Source organism: Magallana gigas, chromosome 5 (assembly GCF_963853765.1).
Source record: "Magallana gigas chromosome 5, xbMagGiga1.1, whole genome shotgun sequence".
In the NCBI taxonomy this organism is placed as follows: Eukaryota; Metazoa; Mollusca; class Bivalvia; order Ostreida; family Ostreidae; genus Magallana; species Magallana gigas.
In genome coordinates, this window is record NC_088857.1 from 26,335,015 (window position 1) to 26,354,441 (window position 19,427).

General features: G+C 34.3%; 1 protein-coding gene and 1 long non-coding RNA gene across 2 annotated transcripts; one reads left to right on the top strand and one right to left on the bottom strand.

Annotated features, from left to right (window-relative positions):
* Window positions 1-391: 391 nt before the first annotated feature.
* Window positions 392-4,470, bottom strand: LOC105346054 (leucine-rich repeat-containing protein 56). Its single transcript, XM_011454507.4, has 4 exons — window positions 3,453-4,470; window positions 2,782-3,266; window positions 2,316-2,532; window positions 392-1,833 (listed from the first exon to the last, which is right to left on the bottom strand). The coding sequence occupies exons 1-4, from the start codon at window positions 4,279-4,281 to the stop codon at window positions 1,325-1,327; spliced, it is 2,040 nt and encodes a 679-aa protein (XP_011452809.3). The 5' UTR covers window positions 4,282-4,470; the 3' UTR covers window positions 392-1,324.
* Window positions 4,471-15,251: 10,781 nt separating this feature from the next.
* On the top strand, window positions 15,252-18,326 carry LOC109620963 (uncharacterized). The gene is made up of 2 exons (XR_002201574.3): window positions 15,252-16,343; window positions 17,041-18,326. It is a non-coding gene; the product is annotated as an uncharacterized lncRNA (long non-coding RNA).
* The last annotated feature ends 1,101 nt before the right edge of the window (window positions 18,327-19,427 follow it).

A 19,427-nucleotide genomic window follows, 5' to 3' on the forward strand; every position in this document is an offset into this window, starting at 1 on the left:
TATTTAAAAAATAGTTTTCAAAAACCAAAAGAACTTGGCTGAAAAGGCTACAGAAAAGTACCAACATTTTCTCATGATAATGATCTCCAAAGAATTGAAATTAAATTTTTTTTCAAATTCTTATCAAAAACAACAAAAGGGGCTCAATGTTAAACAAAAGTATTGGCATATATTGAAAGAAAATAGAAAGGTCTCCACTCTATTTTAAATTTGATTCGATAAAGCAGAGTTATGGCTATTGTAGTTCAGACGAGCAATGGTTTCCATCTTGATGGCTTGTTTATCAGTTACTGCCCTTTGCGATCCGCACTGTTCCGTAATGTTTTCTTTTCCAATCTTGAAACCTTTTCTACTAAATTGAGCCATTAGAAAGTCTTTAGAAAAGAGGCACATTGTTGTAATCAGAAATATTTATTGTGGAAAAGGACAATCTACATTTGCAGAGTGAAAAAACAAAACAAAAGACCTAGTCAACTCAATAAACGTACACTATGAATGACAACACACAGCCACATCTAAATTTCAGAAAATATCTCATCAGTGTTCTGAATATCTCGCAACCATCTAACATACCAAGATGTGATTATACAATCCACTAAAATAATCGTTATAAAGCCAATAATTAATTGCTATTTTGCTTTTTTAATATTCAGATTTTATAACCCACACAATGATTTGAATCTTTAATCAGCTATGAAAATTTTTCAACATCAGTGCATCCATAAAATTAGCAATAAGAAGAGTTCAATCATTACAAGAAAACTTTTTTGTTTCCAAAATCAATATGATTCTCAGCGTTCATCAAAATAATGTTACATTTTGTAGGTATCACTACAAATGGCATATATCATTGTACTTGTACAATGAAATAAATTAAAATACTGATATGTAAAAACATGAAAACTTTCAGTACTTAGCACACTTTTATCATCATTACTAGAATTCATTGTACTGAAATGCATTATAGTTATACAGTCATAACTAGCACACATTGTCCCTCACAAAGAAAATCAAAATTCTCATACTTAAAAAAAAAAATTATGACTGTATATGTAGATTTATTTCATGAAACAATTTAGTTGATTTTCATGCAAGCAAATTGAAGGCACATTACCTCGCATCAGAATACATGTAGTAATAAACATGTGTATGTACTTGTTAGTCCAAGACAGATGTATCAATCCATTATTATTGATAAAATGGCCAAAATATGAATTTATACATGTAAATGCATCAGCTAGCAAATAAAATGAAAGACAATTTAAGCCAGGAAGAAACCAGAAGAACCAGATATATTTTTTTGCCAAAAATAAATAACAAGTTCTCATTTGGGAAAGCTTGGTTTTGAGGGTAGAGTTGGAACCTGTGGCAGCTGCCTGCGGACTTGAGATAGCACGGCCCGTGCCGTGAAGGGACGGTTCTGGAGAACTGGGCGATCAGCAGACGCAGACGGAGCGATCACCGCAGTGCCGGAATCTTGACTGTTTGGGCTGGTCCTTCTTGCCGGGACAGCCATGCTTTTACTCAGCATGTTTCTGGCCACTGCCGAGGGAGGGGGAGCACGGGGCATGACTGGCCCGTCCATGGTAAACCTCCCAAGGGGCTTGATGGGGGGACAGGGACGGTGAGGATTGAGGGCGTGGTTCTCCAGACGGGTCTTCAGCTGGAGGCTCTCTGGTGTTTCCTGGGGCTCCTCTGGTTCCTCTTTCTTCTTGCTGTCTGCTGTCAGACCCTCTATCTTCAGGGCCTCAATGATTCCCTCCTGGAGTTCACCAGATGGAGGTTCACGAACATTGCCCAACACTTTGGGTGGGGTGGGTGGTGGTGGGAGATCTGTAATAAAATAAGAAAAATACAACACAATTATTTTTCTTGAATTCAAAATAACTGTAGATATACTTTTAATTATTCTTTTCAAACAGTTTAAACTGAAGATTACAAAGATTTAAAAAACATATGCAGTTTTGGGGTTTTTTAATAACAAGAGGAACAAGAACCAGGTAATGATTTTAAATTATGGAATGACTTCAATAGCTATCCACTTCATACATGTATAAGCTGGGTTTACACCTTGAAATAATTTCTCAAATTAGGAGAAAAATATTTTTTTTATTATAGATGGCATGATGCGAAAAATTAACAATTTTGTTAAAAAATTGTAATTTTCAAAAATTTAATTCAGTAAATATTAACTAAATTAGGCCCGAAGCTGATTCGAACTCATGATCTGTAGTTCACAAGCCCGATACTTTAACCACATATCTATGATATGATATAAAACCAAATTGATGTGGACTCCATAAAAAACGTCGTACCCAGTAGAGGACTAGAGCTGACACTTCGTTCCTTGCTGCTTGGCCTATCAGCACTGACAGGTCGGCCATTACCGCCGGACTGGTTCTCTCTGAGTGGCCTGTCACTGTTGTCCAGAGAAGTTAAACCCGAGGGTAAATCATCATCATCATCTTCTTCATCTGTCACTTCCTCATCACCAGATATGCTGATCGCATCATCATGATCAATTACCAACACCTGTAACAAATGAAGTACGAAAGTAACTTCTCTGTAACTTCTCTATAAATGAGCATCCCATTAAAAGAGGTGCGCCCTTTTCATTTTTTAATGAAAAAACCAACAAAACTTTTTTATTAATAAATATTTTTTAGATTGAACAACTGTGAGGATGTGATGAATGATTTAATCAAAAATATTTAGTACGATATTCAGAAAGAATCAAATTACCATACAATACCTAAACTTAAACTTATCCAAACATCATACCTGGGGAGCTTTCTCCGCTTTGATCTTCTCCATCATCTTTTCATGATGTTGTTTCCACTCCTTTAGTTCCGCCACTATGTCTGCTCTCTCCTTGTCATCATCTGGAACAGGATCGTATGTGTGCTCAGGTTTGTGTAGAAATTGAGGAAACAGCTTTAGTCCAGTGGATTCATTTGTATTTTGACTGCCTGGATTGATTTTTCGCCGCGAGAAGAGGGCTTTGGATGGATTTCCACAAACAACAGTTCCCATGGTAAGTTCACTCGAGGCATCCTCTGTAATTTTTTTATCCTCTGAACTTTCCTCCCTGCTTGCCTTCTCTGCAGTTAAAGGTCTGACGTTTCCCCCAGAAGTAGTAGCAGGTCTCCTGGATGCTGTGAGGGGTCTGAACCCTGAGGAGGGTCTGAGGGCAGAGCCTGGGCGGTACCCTGTTGTAGGTCGCAGGGACGCAGTGCCTGGTCTGCCTACAGTCTCTGTAGGACTGTCTGAAATCATTAATGGAAAAAATGCTGTGGTGAGGGACGTGACATAACTGGGCAGGTTATAGTTTATTAACATATAAGCAATTAATAATGTGTTTAATTTGTTATTAATGAAATTTTTGTTAGATAAAACTTTGATGGTATTTTCTGACATTCACTTAATCAAAAAGACTATTTTCATTTCTTTACCTAGTGAATTAAGACTTTCTGTTGAGCCGCCTATTCCTACATCTCTCTGCAATTCCTCCAAATAGGCCCAGTCATCATCAAATACATTCTTTTTCTTTGAGGGTGATGGTTCTAAATTAAGTGCTTCTTCATCTAATATCTTAAGATGAGGTATGATGTTTTTGACAGTCCACCTGTAGTCATAGTCCTCTGTTTCACTACTGTCTGGTGTAGGTAATACACACACAGGATTCCCTTCCAATGTCAGACTGGAGAGGTTTGAACACATAGCAAGATAATGAATCTGTTGGGTATCATCGATGTTGTTTCCTTCTAAGTCTAAAATTTGTAGCGAGTCCAGCATGCTTAGAGCACTTATATCACAGATTTCATTGTATGACAAGTATAGTTCTTTTAGACTTAGCATAGATGATATTCCATCCAATTCGTATAAGCCACAACGTGACATCCATAAAACGGTAACATTTCTTAAACTAGAACCTAAGTCGCGAATGCATGGGATGTTACTATTTGATAGTTTCAGTTGTGTTAAGTTTGGTAGCAGGGAACCAAAATTTCCCAAGCTTGTTTCTTTTGTGTCGACTTTTAATTCCAGGCGATAAATGTCATCTAAATTATCAACCCCAGTCAGAAGTCTTAGTTTACCTGGAGAAAGATACTGTTCTAGTAAGAGATCACTATCTTCTAAAACTACTGGTTCAGGGTTTACCCTTGTTTCCTTAAATTCCGTAATTTGCACACCTCTGGCAAGGGCACTCGTAGGACGACTTTCTAATGCAGAGCTCATCATTTGAAGTCTATGGTAAAGACTGTCCTGTACAACTGCCATTTAAAGATATAGACACAGGCGTTATTAAGCCAACTCCATTCGAAGTTAACTTACAGTTCGATTCCTTACCATTCGAATGCTCATCAGGCACAATAATGTATACAAAATTAGATTGGTAATACGTAAAATTTACAGGAAAAGTCACGCAGTCTATATCCGTTGTGACGGACGCAAAGTCGCCATGTTGGTATTTCTTCTAACTAAATTATAAACCAAGTCCGTTATGTTCCGGAATCACTGAGAAAAGCTTATGAGAGAAAATTTTCACAAAATTTAAATATACAAAACCCAAGAGAATTTAGTAAAGGTATTACAAATGTTATTGAAAAAATCCGAATTATTTATTTATGAGAGGTTTTTCTTTTTTTATGATAACCACAGGGCTTAATATGGGAAAAAAAGCGCCCTGCACCCAGGTGCTAAAAGTATGTCAATTTTTTCTTTTCACTATGTATTTCATTGAAAACCAATATTCTTTAAATAATTGTATACAGAAACCCCCTGTAATTTGAAAGACGAACCCGCCCCCATATACCTGTACATAAAATATTATTTCTCCTAAAATTAACGCATTCATTGCATGTTTTCTGCCTTGATATAAAGTGCATTTTTTCTGAAATTATTTCAATATCAAATTATGAAACTATTTTAAAATGCTATTATTAAGGGCAATACAGGCCACTATAAGTGGGACGCTTTGTTCATTCAAAATTAGTAATTTTCTTTCAGAAGATCAAGAAGTCAGCTGTGAATTTGAAACGGGGATCAATGTGAAGGGGGTTGTTATAGGCTACACATGCACTATATAGGAGGGGATGGGGGGCTGTAATTGTTTGGATGAAAAAAAATGGATAAATAAAAGAATAACTTTGTGTTTTTCAATAAGGGAAGCTTTTGACTGAATGACAATGATGTTTCAACAATGAAGAAGTTATCTCTCTTTTCATGTTCTCTGAATGAAACACATTAATTTAATGTTTTCCGCATCTTTTATTTGCAGACAAATTTTGATAAAACTTCAACCTAGATTAAGTAATCTATTCAATTTTTTTTTTTTAAAGTTATGTCTGTCAATTCTGGAAAAGACCATTATTAGATACAATACAGTGTCGGATTTTAAGGGTGGGTACCCTGCGTCCCCCCTAAACTGTCAAAATAAAGTTAAATCATACTCATTCTGGCGAAAAAATGAACAATTTGTGAGTCTTTATAATCAACTTCTTGGAAACTCTTGTAATTACTTAACATTTAACTGATTTCAACTGAACAGTATGATTAGAAAACCCATGAATTCAATGGTGTTATATACAGAAAACCTACATGTATTTTACTCACGCTTCCCGTGATCAATAGGGTTAATGGGGAGCAGAGTGGACCGAAAACCCTTAACTAGTGATGATGAATAAAGCTGGCTTGGTTATTTTTACTTCATTTTCATCTTCCCATTGACCTTGATTTTTTTAAACTGATTTTTTTTACAGCCATCCATAAGAAAAAATTGAAAGGAAACGGTTTTTTTATACATCTGCATGGCAGAAGCTTTAGATGTGATCACTTCAGGTCTTAAATATACAAACTTTTAAATTTTTAATTGTATTACTTTTAAAGTATAAACACGAAAAGAAATATCAGTCTTACTTTGAAGACTTTATTTTTACCTTAGAAAGTCTCTAGAATCCCAGACCCCCTGGAAAAAAATGAAAAAAAGTTTTTATCGGTTTTTTTTGGTTTAAAAATACTTAAAGAGATACACTTGACAATTCTTTAGTAAAATAAATTACTTATCTCAGAAGACGAAAAAAAAACCACATTGAATATTGTTTATTTTTTTTATTTACGATTATTCCTGCGTCCATCTGTCCGTCAGATATTATTTGTTCATTTTTTTTCTCTGAACTTGACCCTATTTGGTTCAAGCTTCACAAACAGTGTATCCTTGTGGAAAAATATAGTAATGATATGGAACCAAGGCCAAGGATAAAGCTGATCATAACGGAACTTCTCCGGAAGGTATTATATCATCCTTGACTCTGTGTCTCATGTTAAACCAAACGAGTGTTCAGTGTGTGGTTAAATAACGAAGAGCGACCATTAACCAAAATTTTCAAATCTATGGATCTTTTTTGTTGTTGTAATCTTGGACCCTCTTTTTTTTTTTACCCATAGAGCACTTGTTAAAAAAAATATAGAATGACTTTGTATGAGGTTTCTAAGTTCAAAGGTTCAGGTAAACGTATATAGTCACTTATAGTGTTTTTCATATTTATGTCCTCTACTAAAGCGGCACCATTTTAGATGATTACATTTTCAATGACGGCTTGTTTTTAAAAAATAATATCAAAGAGTGTGCTTGGAAATTTCTTATTCGAAATAAACAATTGATGACGGAAAATAAACAAGCAGACTTTCATATAATAGCGATGCTGGACCAAAAAGCCTCCAAAATATACCCCGGACACAAGCACGAAAAGAGAGAGACCTGTGCAGTAATGAAGCTTAAGAGAGGTACATGTACAACAGACACAGGTTTCGCTAGGTTGTTGTTGTCGTTTTTGTTGCAGTCATTTACTCTGAATACAATAACTGAGTTTATTTTTTTTTCTCATAATCTGACGTCACAGTATTATATCAACTATAGTTCCTCTTTTGTATTAATGTATTTCTAAAAAATAAGAGGATTTTATGAGTAATTTTGATTTTATGCTTTACGTTTTCGATTTTAAAGAGCTCCAGACAGTTCATGTGGAAGCAAGAAGCATGAGACAGGATTCCAGAACACACAGTTTTGTAAAGGTATCCGACGGACAGTACAGGAACACAAGGTAGTTACACAAAAGGTTTAATGAGCTATTGCATATCAGTCTTAACCATTTTTTTTTGTTATCACAGGGAATTTTTCGCGTGAGCTATTAGGCTCATCAACAGATTGCTGATAAACATCGTAAAAGTATTAACATTCTTCACTGTTGATTTGAAGGCAAAAGCCGAAGTTGTAAAAGGGATAATAAAAAAATCTTAAAAACATAATTCGCAGTAGAAGGATAAACAATGGATGCACTTGAAAGACAAATACTGGACAAAGGACAGAAAGCACAGTTAAATGAAAAACAGTGAAATCAATAATATCACAGAGGATGCAATAAAACCACAACAAATGGCACATTAAAGCATACGGAGGATGCACTAAACAAAAAGACTCTGAAGATCCCCCCCCCCCCCTTCCAGAAAACGCAGGAGAAGGATAAAGAAAAGACGCAGTGGAAGACCAAATAGGGGGCAATAGAAGGAAAGCGGATGACGCAATGAAACCCCAAATAAAATGCACAGTAAATTAACAATAGACGCTGTAGAGTACTAAACAGAATAGGCAGTTTATCCATGTTTGTTTTACTTTTGGAGAAAAATAAACGTTCGTGCCTCGATCAAATAAGAATCGTCCTTTACATACCAAAAATCTGTCAATCATATATATTAATTGAAGAATCTATTAATATATATATTTACTTTATATTACAAGTGGTGAAGACAAATGTATGTAGAATAACCGCCTCTGAATCATACTGCTCAGAATGTTTGTTCGACCAGGGTTATAAACATTTTGACAGTCCATGGGTTTCACCCAGTTCTAGAATTTATGTAATGTTTATACAAATGTTTGATTACAGGCAACGATTACACTTACTCCGCTCGCAATATCAGACAAAGATGGCGTTAGAGTTTGATACATGCATCTTGATCATGTAAGTGTTTGTTTTATCTGACACTGATTGATATATTGACGGATTGATTGCAACATTGATTCAATATCAAACTGGAATAGCAAGGAATTTCATTCGGGAATGATTTTCTCCCTGCCCCGTCGATAGAATTGGCAAATAATTTAGAATTGTTCTAGAAGATAAGATTAAGTTATATTGTTTTAGAATAATATGCCATGAAACATACAAATGCACCTTCACATAGCCAGCTGAAGACAATATGATTGCGTATTTCATACAAAGTCTGACGTTATGAATATATATTTACATTTTCCAGTGTCTTTGCCTGTGATAACACTACGTATCGATTTTGTACTATATAACCCATAATACAAATAACGCCAAATTGAGGCGCCAGCGGGGTTTGTTTATTTATATTTAAATATTTAATCATACGATGGCTTAAAATTATATAAAGATAAGTAATAAGGAATCATTCTTTGAATATTATGATGTGATAATTTCGGTCGGGGCGTGATCAAATCCAATAAAGCCCAAAGGGCTTTATGATAGATTTGATCACGCCTCGACCGAAATTATCACCTCATAATACTCAAAAAATGATTCCTTATTCCTTATATAATTTACGATGCTTTGTTTTTGAATTTTTAATATCAATATCTTTTAAAAAGATACAGGAATGGCCATACAGAAACAAAGAGGTGCAGGGATTCTTTGCATTGATCATGAGATTTGACCTTGAGCAAAAGTACTAATTCTATGCTGTTCTTTTTTTCGAGCAGAAAACATCAAGACAAATTTTTGTCGAAAGTTGTGCATATACAGAATACTCATGCAATTCGAACTTTATATTCTAAGAACAGAGTCGTTCCAAGGTTAATTATTTTTTAATTTGTCCATCTTAAATAACTTTTTTGAATGCATATATATCTCGAGAAGATAAAAGATGTAAACTACGTATTGTAGCAGCAATATAAATACCTATGCATTTTTAGCATATAAATGAAATGTGGATTGTTGATCTGTATCACTAATTGTGTAAATGTATATATATATCTTTCCTTCGATATATTTCGTTTGAAGTATTCATGCCTTTCGTTATAAACATACTTTTAATCAATACACAGCGTTTATAGTTATCAATGATTAGAATCATAAACATTCTGACAAATAATACAAGTTGAAATGCCATTTGTATGGTAATTATGATTGGCAATGCTATACTTGTTTTCCATTTAGTAAAGAACTCCGCACCTAAAAGTTTGGACTGGCGGAAGGCGGCTTCGTTTAGCGTATTTCAAAAGTGTGCTGATTGGTTGAATTTGAGTTGGCGCGGCATGCGTTGAGGAGGTCCCTAGTCAAGCCTCTATCTGATACGGAGGCCGCCAAACACTCCAAAGGTCCTTGACGTCAAGTGCCGGGGCCCATTTATAGTAACAAGACTTCCGATGTGTTGGTTTACAAATACCCATCATTTTTCTCCTGAATGAAAGAAAATGAGTTTCAACCTATAAAAACTGTTGAAATAAACTTAAAAAAACATCCTTATTGGCTAGAGGACAACACTGTAGAATAGCCAGGATTTTTATTTTAAAATGAAATTCTTTTCAAACTTTGAATATTAACGAAAATTATATGTACGCCCTTAATTATTGACCATAATTGTAAATAATAATGCTTTATGATTACCCGTATAAATATAGAATAAAATTCACTCCATCCAGTGGGAGAAAAAGACATTGTGTCATTGATAACCCAAGTTATACAACTAGATATTTGAAAGAGTTGATCCAGATTCTAATGCGCATAAAGCTGCGTCCCGGTAATAAACACGCTTTATGTTATAAAAAGTTTCTAAAGGCCTGTTTTCTCGTTTGAGCGATCGCTTTTTCCAAATGTTACATCTCGAAAAAAAACCCACATAAAGTATTATATATTTAAAAAGCTATAAAGAATAAAAAACGACACCTTAACAAAAATGAACAAGAATAAATGAGGCATAGGTGGCATTACGAGTTAACTGTGTCAGATGAAATACAATTAGCGGAAAGATATTAAATATGATCGTTATATAAATGAGACCTATTATGTCTGAAGGCGAACAAGACAGCTAACTATATACATAAATATTAAACGGTTAAATGATGAAAGAAGAGACATGCATGTATTTATTTTGAAAAGGTTATTCACATAACTTCGTTTTTTGGTCTGATCCAATTTGAACCTTGGTATTGTTTTTGTACTGCAGTGAAAGGGTGAACACTTTCATCGAACGACTGAAACATATCAAGTTCATTTAAATCTGAATATAAAATTTTACCGACAGTAAAATGCAAATAAACAAATAAATAAATAGATATAAATAAATAAATATACTAATAAATAAATTAAAAAAAAAACCACGAACGCTCCCAACCCCCGCCCCCCAAAAAAACAAACAAACAAATAAAATACAAGTATTAAGCATGGGCGAACTGTCAACCACCGGTCCCAACCCATGAATAGCACGTGTGTAATATTGCAGTTTTCTCTCACATCTTTGTTTTTTAATAACAATCAATAAACTCAACAAGAAGAAAATGTACAATACTCCGATGTGTGTCTTTCTCAAAACCACTGACCTTGGAGTAGAAAAATATAGGAAATGCAAAAGGTTAAATAATATATATTCAATTAAAGTACACGTCGAAAGCATAAATCTATAAAACCACATTGTTATGTATATGTACTAGAACTGGTACTTCCGGTGACTTGTTTTTCAAGGCTATTCCAATCAAGAAAACAAGACAAAGAAAAAAAATTTCCAAGCCAGAATCACAGAGACATCTACCCACTTTCTCCCAATCAGTGAGAAGATTTATTACTTTTATCTGAGAGGATAAAGGAAATGAAAAAGAGATCGAAAGCAAATGAAAAAATATAAAGTATAAAATGACGGATTGAAGGAAGATGGACAGACAGTCCCCACTCAGAGAACTGGAATTAGGAGAAGATTATCTGCATAAAGATGAAATATTTAAAACAAAACCAAGCAGTTATTTACGATTTTTCCATTGTCTTGTGATTAATGTGATGGACCCTCAGGAACCATCTTCTTTTCTTGGATCAAATACTGTTAAACTGGTGTCCTGGTTCATAAAAACAATACATTAAGATGTTTTTTCTGAAAACAATTGAATAGTTTCATTCGTACACGAGGTAAATCCTTCTGAAATTAATTCTATCGTATCTTCTGTTATATATCTTACATGTAATGGTTTAGAAAATATGTAAAAATAAAGTTGATTCAACATCAATTATCTAATATGGTTTGAATTCCAGAATTTGAATATAACCACATCTGATATCATACACAATGAGCCCTTTTTTGAAAACATGGAAGATTACAAATTTTTTTTACAAACTTTGAAACTGCTGTTTGCTATTTAATTTGTTACTGTTTATTGTTTTAATTTACTCATTGATAATTCTGAAACCCAAAATGATGTCGGTAAATGAATATTATCGTGCAGTGAACAGAATTAAGAAATAATTTGCTACTTAAAGCTGCACATTAAATCCAACAGTTTTGATGCTGTTTCAAATTAAATGATAAATTTACTTTGCAGAGCATTAATTCGAAGATAACAGGTTGTTATGCACCCATTGATCACGTGACAGGTTAATGAGATGAGACCATCCCCGGCTTTGAGACCTCTATGATCACGGTTAGACTGACAGGGCAACACTGTGGGGGGCTACAACAGAGGTCCTTCACCCCGAGATTGGTTCTCCCAAGGTAATAGAACCTTGAGAAGTAAACAAAAATTTTTAATTTCCTCAACATATCGCTATCAGCGCTGACCTTTTGATATTGTTTTTCGTGTTAAGGAAAGTCGAATCATCTTTACATGCATGGATGGTATGCCTTTACAACAGGATGACATAAGTTAAATTAATCTCTCTAGAATATAATCAGTTGCAATTGTTCATAATGATACTTAAGGATAGGTATTAACTTTGAATGTGCAAAAGCGCACATTATGGAAATTGCTTTGAAAAACACACTGGTTTCCGTATGTGGTTGAAGCGTTTTGACACATTGAAGTGAAATGACGACTTGAATTTCATCTGAAACAGGCACAATTTGTAGGAGGGAAAGTAAATACTTTAATAACTTCAACGGCATTTAGGAACAAACGTGTTCTAGTACGATTAACTGCTGCCATAAAGCTGGCCAGATTCAAAGAAAACTCTCCAATATTAGAATTAACGTTTTTGCAAAAATCAATGGACATCGTTGTGTTCTCCTCAATTCAATATGTTATTTACCCCTCCGTTCGTCATCATTTCTCGTAAATTTTTACTCGGAATGACCAAATAAGCCCTTTTATTTGTTTTCTAGACACTTTCATTTCCAAACTTAGTAAAAACAACGGAAACGCATTTTCGTTCAAGTTTTACTAAATGGCGGGATGTTTTCAGATATACCGGAATCAGTATTGATCATCTGTGTTGCTGATTATTCCCAATCAATACTTCCTCTTTATGGGACAGTAGTTGAGCATATTGAGTTATTTGATGACATCCAATACAGAGCTTTGTCACATTATCATGAAATAAAATGTCTGTATCTCACTGGGTACATACCGGCAATACAGCAGCCAAATCGTAAATCAAAATGGGAAAGGTTATGGACATTCTCTTTCAAGAAGCTCTTTACAGAACATTTACTTTTGCAATGGAGACAGTGCAGACAAAACTGTAGCAATGCAATTGGGGAAAAAAAATTACGCACAAGAACAACATTCTGAAAATGCATTTTATTTCGGACCAAATTATCGCACTTCGAATATCTTAAACAAAAATCATCCACCACTCCCACCCCCACCCCCACCCCCCAAAAATATTTTGATTCTTTCAGTCAATCCGAGCTTAGATTAGATTTTAATCAAAGTAGTGAAACTTCTGTGGGAGATGATTTATGAAGGATTATTATATAACAGAGTAGATCGATAATTTTATAAATATTGTCATCAACATAGATATATTGGCCTTATTCAATAAATGTCTCGCCCACCCCTTCCACCCTCTCGGGAATCCATGCACTACCCACAAGTAAGCCTCTCTGTAAACATCAGTACCTGATACGTGTGTTATTACTCCTGACGTCTTTTTTTTTTTTTAATTTAAACGCTTCTAAGTTATGGTTAACAAGCTTGCTGTTAAATTTTCATTTTCGTTCGTTTTAGATAACATTGTGAATTCATTGCTCAAATGTGAGCATCGCTATTCATTTGCAGTGATTGATTGCACGGAGGAGTTAATTTTAAAATCAATCCAACTTCCAATAAGGCAAACTTATAAAATATTATGCATATTATATAATTCCCGGAAGAACATTCCTTATATTAAAATACGAAAAATGAGCTTAAAATCGATAAAACACTGGAGATGACGTCATCATAGAAAAAAAAACCCACAGATCTATCCGATCTGATGTTTTAAATCTAGTCTTGCAGAATATGTTCATGTACGTTAAAATAAAAATTGACTTAACGAAATTTGAAAATATAAATTATAATTTTTTTTAAAGTATACTTTGTCATGGCCATTTGATTTTTTTCAATGGCAAAATTTTTCAAAACTTATGTAGATTCTGATAAATTAAAAAGGTCCTTTATTCAAAACTGAAAATAAATGCAACTAAACTGTATCTTTGATGAAACGAATATATTTTTGAAAAGATTAATTAATTAAAATTTGATAACAATATATGTATAGCGTATCTATTTAGACTTTACTTTTGAAATTGAAATGTAATTTATTACCCCCCCCCCCCCCCCCCTCAATACGGATATACATATTGCCGGTAGGCGACCCCTACAGTTTCTCGCTTTGACCACCGATATGGACACGATATTGGCTTTCTCGTAAGTACCTTATCGCAGGTAGGGGAGATATGAAGTAGGGATTAAAGCTTGATACACGGATATTACGCTCAATTGTCCATCCTGGAATGTCAGCAATGCATGGAGATTAAGGGGGAATTTCGTTTTTTGACGGCCTTGACCTTTTAAGTGTACACAGGAGACAACTACCAATTGTTTAAGATAGAGGTGATTTTTCTCTCTGTCAGAGACAAATGGGGGAGGGGGGCTATGCAATAACAGCTCGTCATTCTCTGACAGGGGGCAAAGCTGTATTGACTCTAGTCACGAGTCCCGGCTCATGGTCATTTCTTCCGTTGTCCAAAATATCCCCCACCGAGACCTTGAAATAATCTCCAGTCTCGGACTCGTAAACAATATGTCCTCAGTGTACCCTCCAAACGACCCCCCGCCAAAAAGGGGGACTCAATTACTGGACAAAGCCTGAAATATCCGGGACAAGTCAATTTTGTTTTTGACATCGGGTACTAAATAAAACTGTGAAGTTCCACATTTAAAGATAGAGGAGAAATTGCTCTGTCAGCAAAATCTAGAACTCTGAGAAAATTTATCATCAAATCCAAGGATAACTAGATAGAGATTTGAGTACACTGCATAACAAACGCACATACGTTGCCTGTAGGAGAGTATATAAAAAAAAATCTGAGCACAACGCAGCACATCTGATCCCTCTTTTCAAATTGCATATTGAGAACATTAAATTAAGGTATTGAAATCTTGGAGAAATGACAGAACAAACATGTTGTAGATGGAAAAGACACATTTACCGCGTTTTGCTGATTACAGTCTACAAGATTATATAACTTTAAGGTTAAAAAAATTTCACTGATTAGAAATAAATGTTTAATTATATTTTATCTTGGATGACGATGAACCAGATATACATTTATATTTTTTGCAATATATTGTTGAATTTTTCCATTGTAAACACAAAATGGTTTTATTTAATGCCACAAAATATGGAAACATTTCAGGCGTACTTTAAAACGAATCTAATCATAACGCTTTTAAATATATTTTCTTGTCGACAATGTCTCAGTTCCATATTTTTACAGAAATTGCCTATATCCCTTCCGAGTCACTTTGTATTGTCTTAGCTTTGTTATTAAGCCCATTATGGTAGAAATATTTTTGTATGTTTCATGTCTTGCGCATTTATTTTTCTCTTTCTATTGTAAATATTGGCGCAAGAAGACCGAAATGAAGCTGTATGGAAATAGTTTTATTTCCTAAACAATTTTATGATTCAATATTTACAACAGTTAATTTAAGAAACTGAATGGGTGAGTGTATGAATGAAAGAAAGTGAATCAATGAACTTCCTTGGGTTTGTTTAGGGTGTGAATTAAAAGTAATTTCTGTTAAACAAAAATCAGAGGAAAGACTGCTATATATACAATGTATAACGATAATATTTTATTGCAAAGCGCATCTGCAAAATGTCCAGACCTACTCCCAGAAACAGAATTAATTCCTTAGCCTTGTCAACACTTAGATTCAATAAGAAACTCGAGACAGAAAAGCAGCGCCCTTGGAATAGACGATCTCCTGTTTTTAACAGTTGAACTTGTAAAAAGGCGTCACTTTCACTCCGAACCCCATTTCTTTAAAGATGAGAGACAGATTGAAATTTTTTTTCTTGCAGAGTGATGACAAATTTTCTTGATTTTCATCACGGCAGGCAATAAAAACCTGGAGGATGCGGAAACTAGAGAAGCAAAAAACGCAGAGTCAACTTTGACGTTTATTAAATTAATCACAGCAGACGAAAGATTTTGATGCAATCATCTTCATTTGAGAAATTTATGTACCTATGCATACAGTTATATAGCGCATGTAGTGTTTACATAATGCGGCTATCTCTTATAAAAACCGAGCGCGATCCGGATCAGCAGGGATCATATCATTGTAGTATATAAAAGCTGGCGGCCCTACGGTAGATTTCATTACTTTTGATTTACACCAGTTGACAACGGAAGCCAACAAAGGTGTTTAAAACTTTTTTGTGTACTTAACTAAGCCAACTTCGAGACATTTCACCTGATGGTAAAGGAAGTTGGATTTTCATATTAGCTACTAAGTTCCGCGTAAGTTTTCGCCGTACTCGAGAGCAGAATAACTGGAATTGCCGGAGTGTATAGTGTCAAAAATCGACTTAATCTGTAGATATCTTTAAAGAATCTTCCCCTAGTGTCCGTTATCTAAGTACTAGCGATAACTGCGGTATGTCTGCCTCCCGTCGAGATGTTTGTACAACCCCTAGCCAACCGGTTATAAATGTACCCCGCATGTGATGTCCGGACCAGAGCTCCCGTAGACTTCAACGAAGAAACACCGCAATATCTGCAGCCGTAGTGTTAGCACCTCCTAGGATTTTATATCTATCTACAGCATTGTAATTATATATCTTAAGGTATGTTGTTTTTCCCATCATTTGGAATAATATTTATTTATTAAGTTTTTAATTTTTTCAAAGAAGTGAAAAATAGGTGAAAATTTATTCCATGAAAAGAATGCAATAAAATTAAGGGAAAGAATATTTTTGAAAAGTCTGCTTTTATTGAATTATTTTAATATTTTAACGCACAACAGAAATAAAATAAACATAACGAATTCATTCATAAAAGTAAAACGTAGAAGACTTATACGAGTAATGTAAAGATGCGAGAAATCTGTTTGTTCAAGTACTCCAAACAATAGTTTATCACGAGCAAAGAGGGATGTAATAAAGTGTTTTGTTTTGAAGACAGTCCTTTTGAAGAAGGGAAATGTAATTCAATGAATTATCGGCGGTTTCCACACAAATTGTGGTACAGACAACAATCTAAGATACAATTTCAATGTAATGACCGGAACTTAAAAGCGCTTTCTCCTCCCCTAATTAACTTATAAATACTAGAAAATCGTGTGAAAACCGCATTATACACTTAGTCTTTAATTGCTCGTTGAGCGATGTAGGTAGGCAACTATTTCTCTGACATATTTGACATGATGCTTTATAGCCACTTATAGTAACTTTACGGTTAGTTGTTGTTGCTTTTATTTTAAACCATGTAATTTTTCGACTAGAACGATTTTTAAAATATTATCTTTCATTTATTTCTTTCCAGAATGGTTGAGTTTATTTACTTTTTATGCCTCCTTGGAGTGACAAGCAGAATCTTCGCTCTACCACTGTCGTCTGCAAACACTGGAGAAGAAAATGGAATATCCGCTGACGTGGTAGACGTCGAAGTTCCTGGACAATTTCTCATGAATTACGAAAACTTGTTGAATTCTGATGAAGATTTAAGCTACCCAATTTTGCCACTACCCAGAAATCCCCCACAATGGCTGATGACGCTTATTCATCAAACCGAGATCAAATCATCAGAGTTTTCTAACAGACAGAAGCGCGCATATCCAGACTATTCCAATCCTCGTCTTCAAGCCATTCTACGCGCCTTCTACTCTACGTACGGATACGACAACATGAATCTTCGCTACGGACGTTCAGTTCGCTCCGTAAAAAGCCTCGTTCCTATTCAACACAGAATTTTCCACAATTCATTTTTAAAACAAATGAAAGCTGACACTCATTCCAGAGGTCGTATTCAGAGATCAATATACAGGAGACCCGAAATCCAAAAAATGTTAAGAATGTTTTATTCTAGAGGAAAGTTTTTTGGAAATCATGGGCTAAGATATGGCTAAAGGGGCAAAAGTGTGCTATACCTTTAGTAATAAGGTATACGATTGACCTTAAAGGCAGCATGCTTTAGACAGTAAGTTCGCAATGGTTTGGACTTTCCAAGGCACTTTGCGAACCTTGCAATAAAACCTTGGCGTTGAATCTCTGATTTGTATATAATATACATAGTACTTTTATTTATGATATTGTTGTTTATATGGTATAAAATGTGTTGTATTAATGTTGAGAAAGAAAACTCCTCAGGTAAATTCGTTTTACCTAGAGTAAACATGTTTAATATTGTTTTCCCTGTACAGTCTTTCATGAGTTTCGATATGTTATAATGTTATGCTTTATTATATTTTTCTTAGGTAAAAGTTTATGTGTTGCTAGTGTTTTATATAATTTAAGCTAAACAGAAGAGAAAAAAATCCCTGCATTTCTTTTTACTGATTGGAAATGCTGCATCAAAGTTTAACAACTTTATGTATATGTAAATTATAGAATGTTCTGTATCAAATTGAAAAAAAAATCAAAAAATAAAAGAAGTATCAAATGCGATAAACTTTTCATGAGGCACTTTTTGTAAATGTTTGTTAATAACGATAAAGTATGTTTCAGTATTATAATTTGCTTTTTGGGACATTGTTAGAAATCAAAGTTTCAAAGTATTTGTTGTTCTTAAATAAGGAAAATTAAAGTAAAATTAAATAAATTAATTGCATCCTTGTTTTGTTTTTATCCTTTCTTTAGAATGCCCACTTAAGCGTGAAAAGAACTTTAAAAAATGAGTTTAAAAAGGGACTTTTAATAACTCTCGGCGATAAATCAAGGGTCTGGATAAATGTTGTCTTCAAACACGCGATCTATTTAGTTAATTTTCGATTCAATAGTGTAAATCATATTTGCACGCCATCCGCTGACGTTATAACGAATTAAAATCGAACCAAATCAACAAGGATACACTGTATGAAGGATCGGATGCGTTATAAGGAAGCACACAGGGCGTGACGATCAATGCATATAAACTATTTGAACAAGGAACTTTGCATGCAAGAAACATCTCACGGCAAAGCTATTGGCTGTCTAATTGTCACTCTTAAAGCAATACCAGGCACAGGAGTAATAGAATATCATTCAAAAAGTGAAGTTAAGTGCTCTGCATCCTCTCCCTTTATCGTTAGCAGGGTGCTTCCGACCGTTCATATTAAAGTCATATTTAAGATTGACGCCCTCCAAGTGGTTTAACGTAATGATACCATTAAAGAAATTAAGAGTATTGACTTGAGGTCTTTAAGTTCAGAGTAAATAGAGCCAAAGTTATAAGTTGCGTTTCCATTTGATATTTACAACACATCTTTTTAATAATAAAAGATGTCTGTGCTGGTTCGGTTTTTAATGGGGATGACTATCTCTAAACTATCAGACTGAGAACGTTGTAAGTTAAACATATTCTCCTAATTATTGATAATTCTGATGAGTTTTGCGCTTTGAGTTATTTGTATATATGTAGGGCAAAGATAAGAAAGCATTGAGTCTTTGCGTTATAAAAATGTCATAAGCAGGCACAATTTAACCATCCATACTTATTAAAAATTGTTTAACAATTAATATGTTTTTGAAGTAATTTGAATTTATTGCTCCTAAAATTTTTTTGCTTCCTTCGTTTTTCTTTTTTTGAGTTGATAAGCGTTTCATTTTTTTGACGCTTTTGTTTCCAATTCGTTGTGCAATAAACGCAAAGATTTTAAATAAAAGTTATTTAAATACCAACGTTCTTTTTTGATAGTTAGAGTCCCTTTGAAAACCGAACAAGCAAAAGCACAA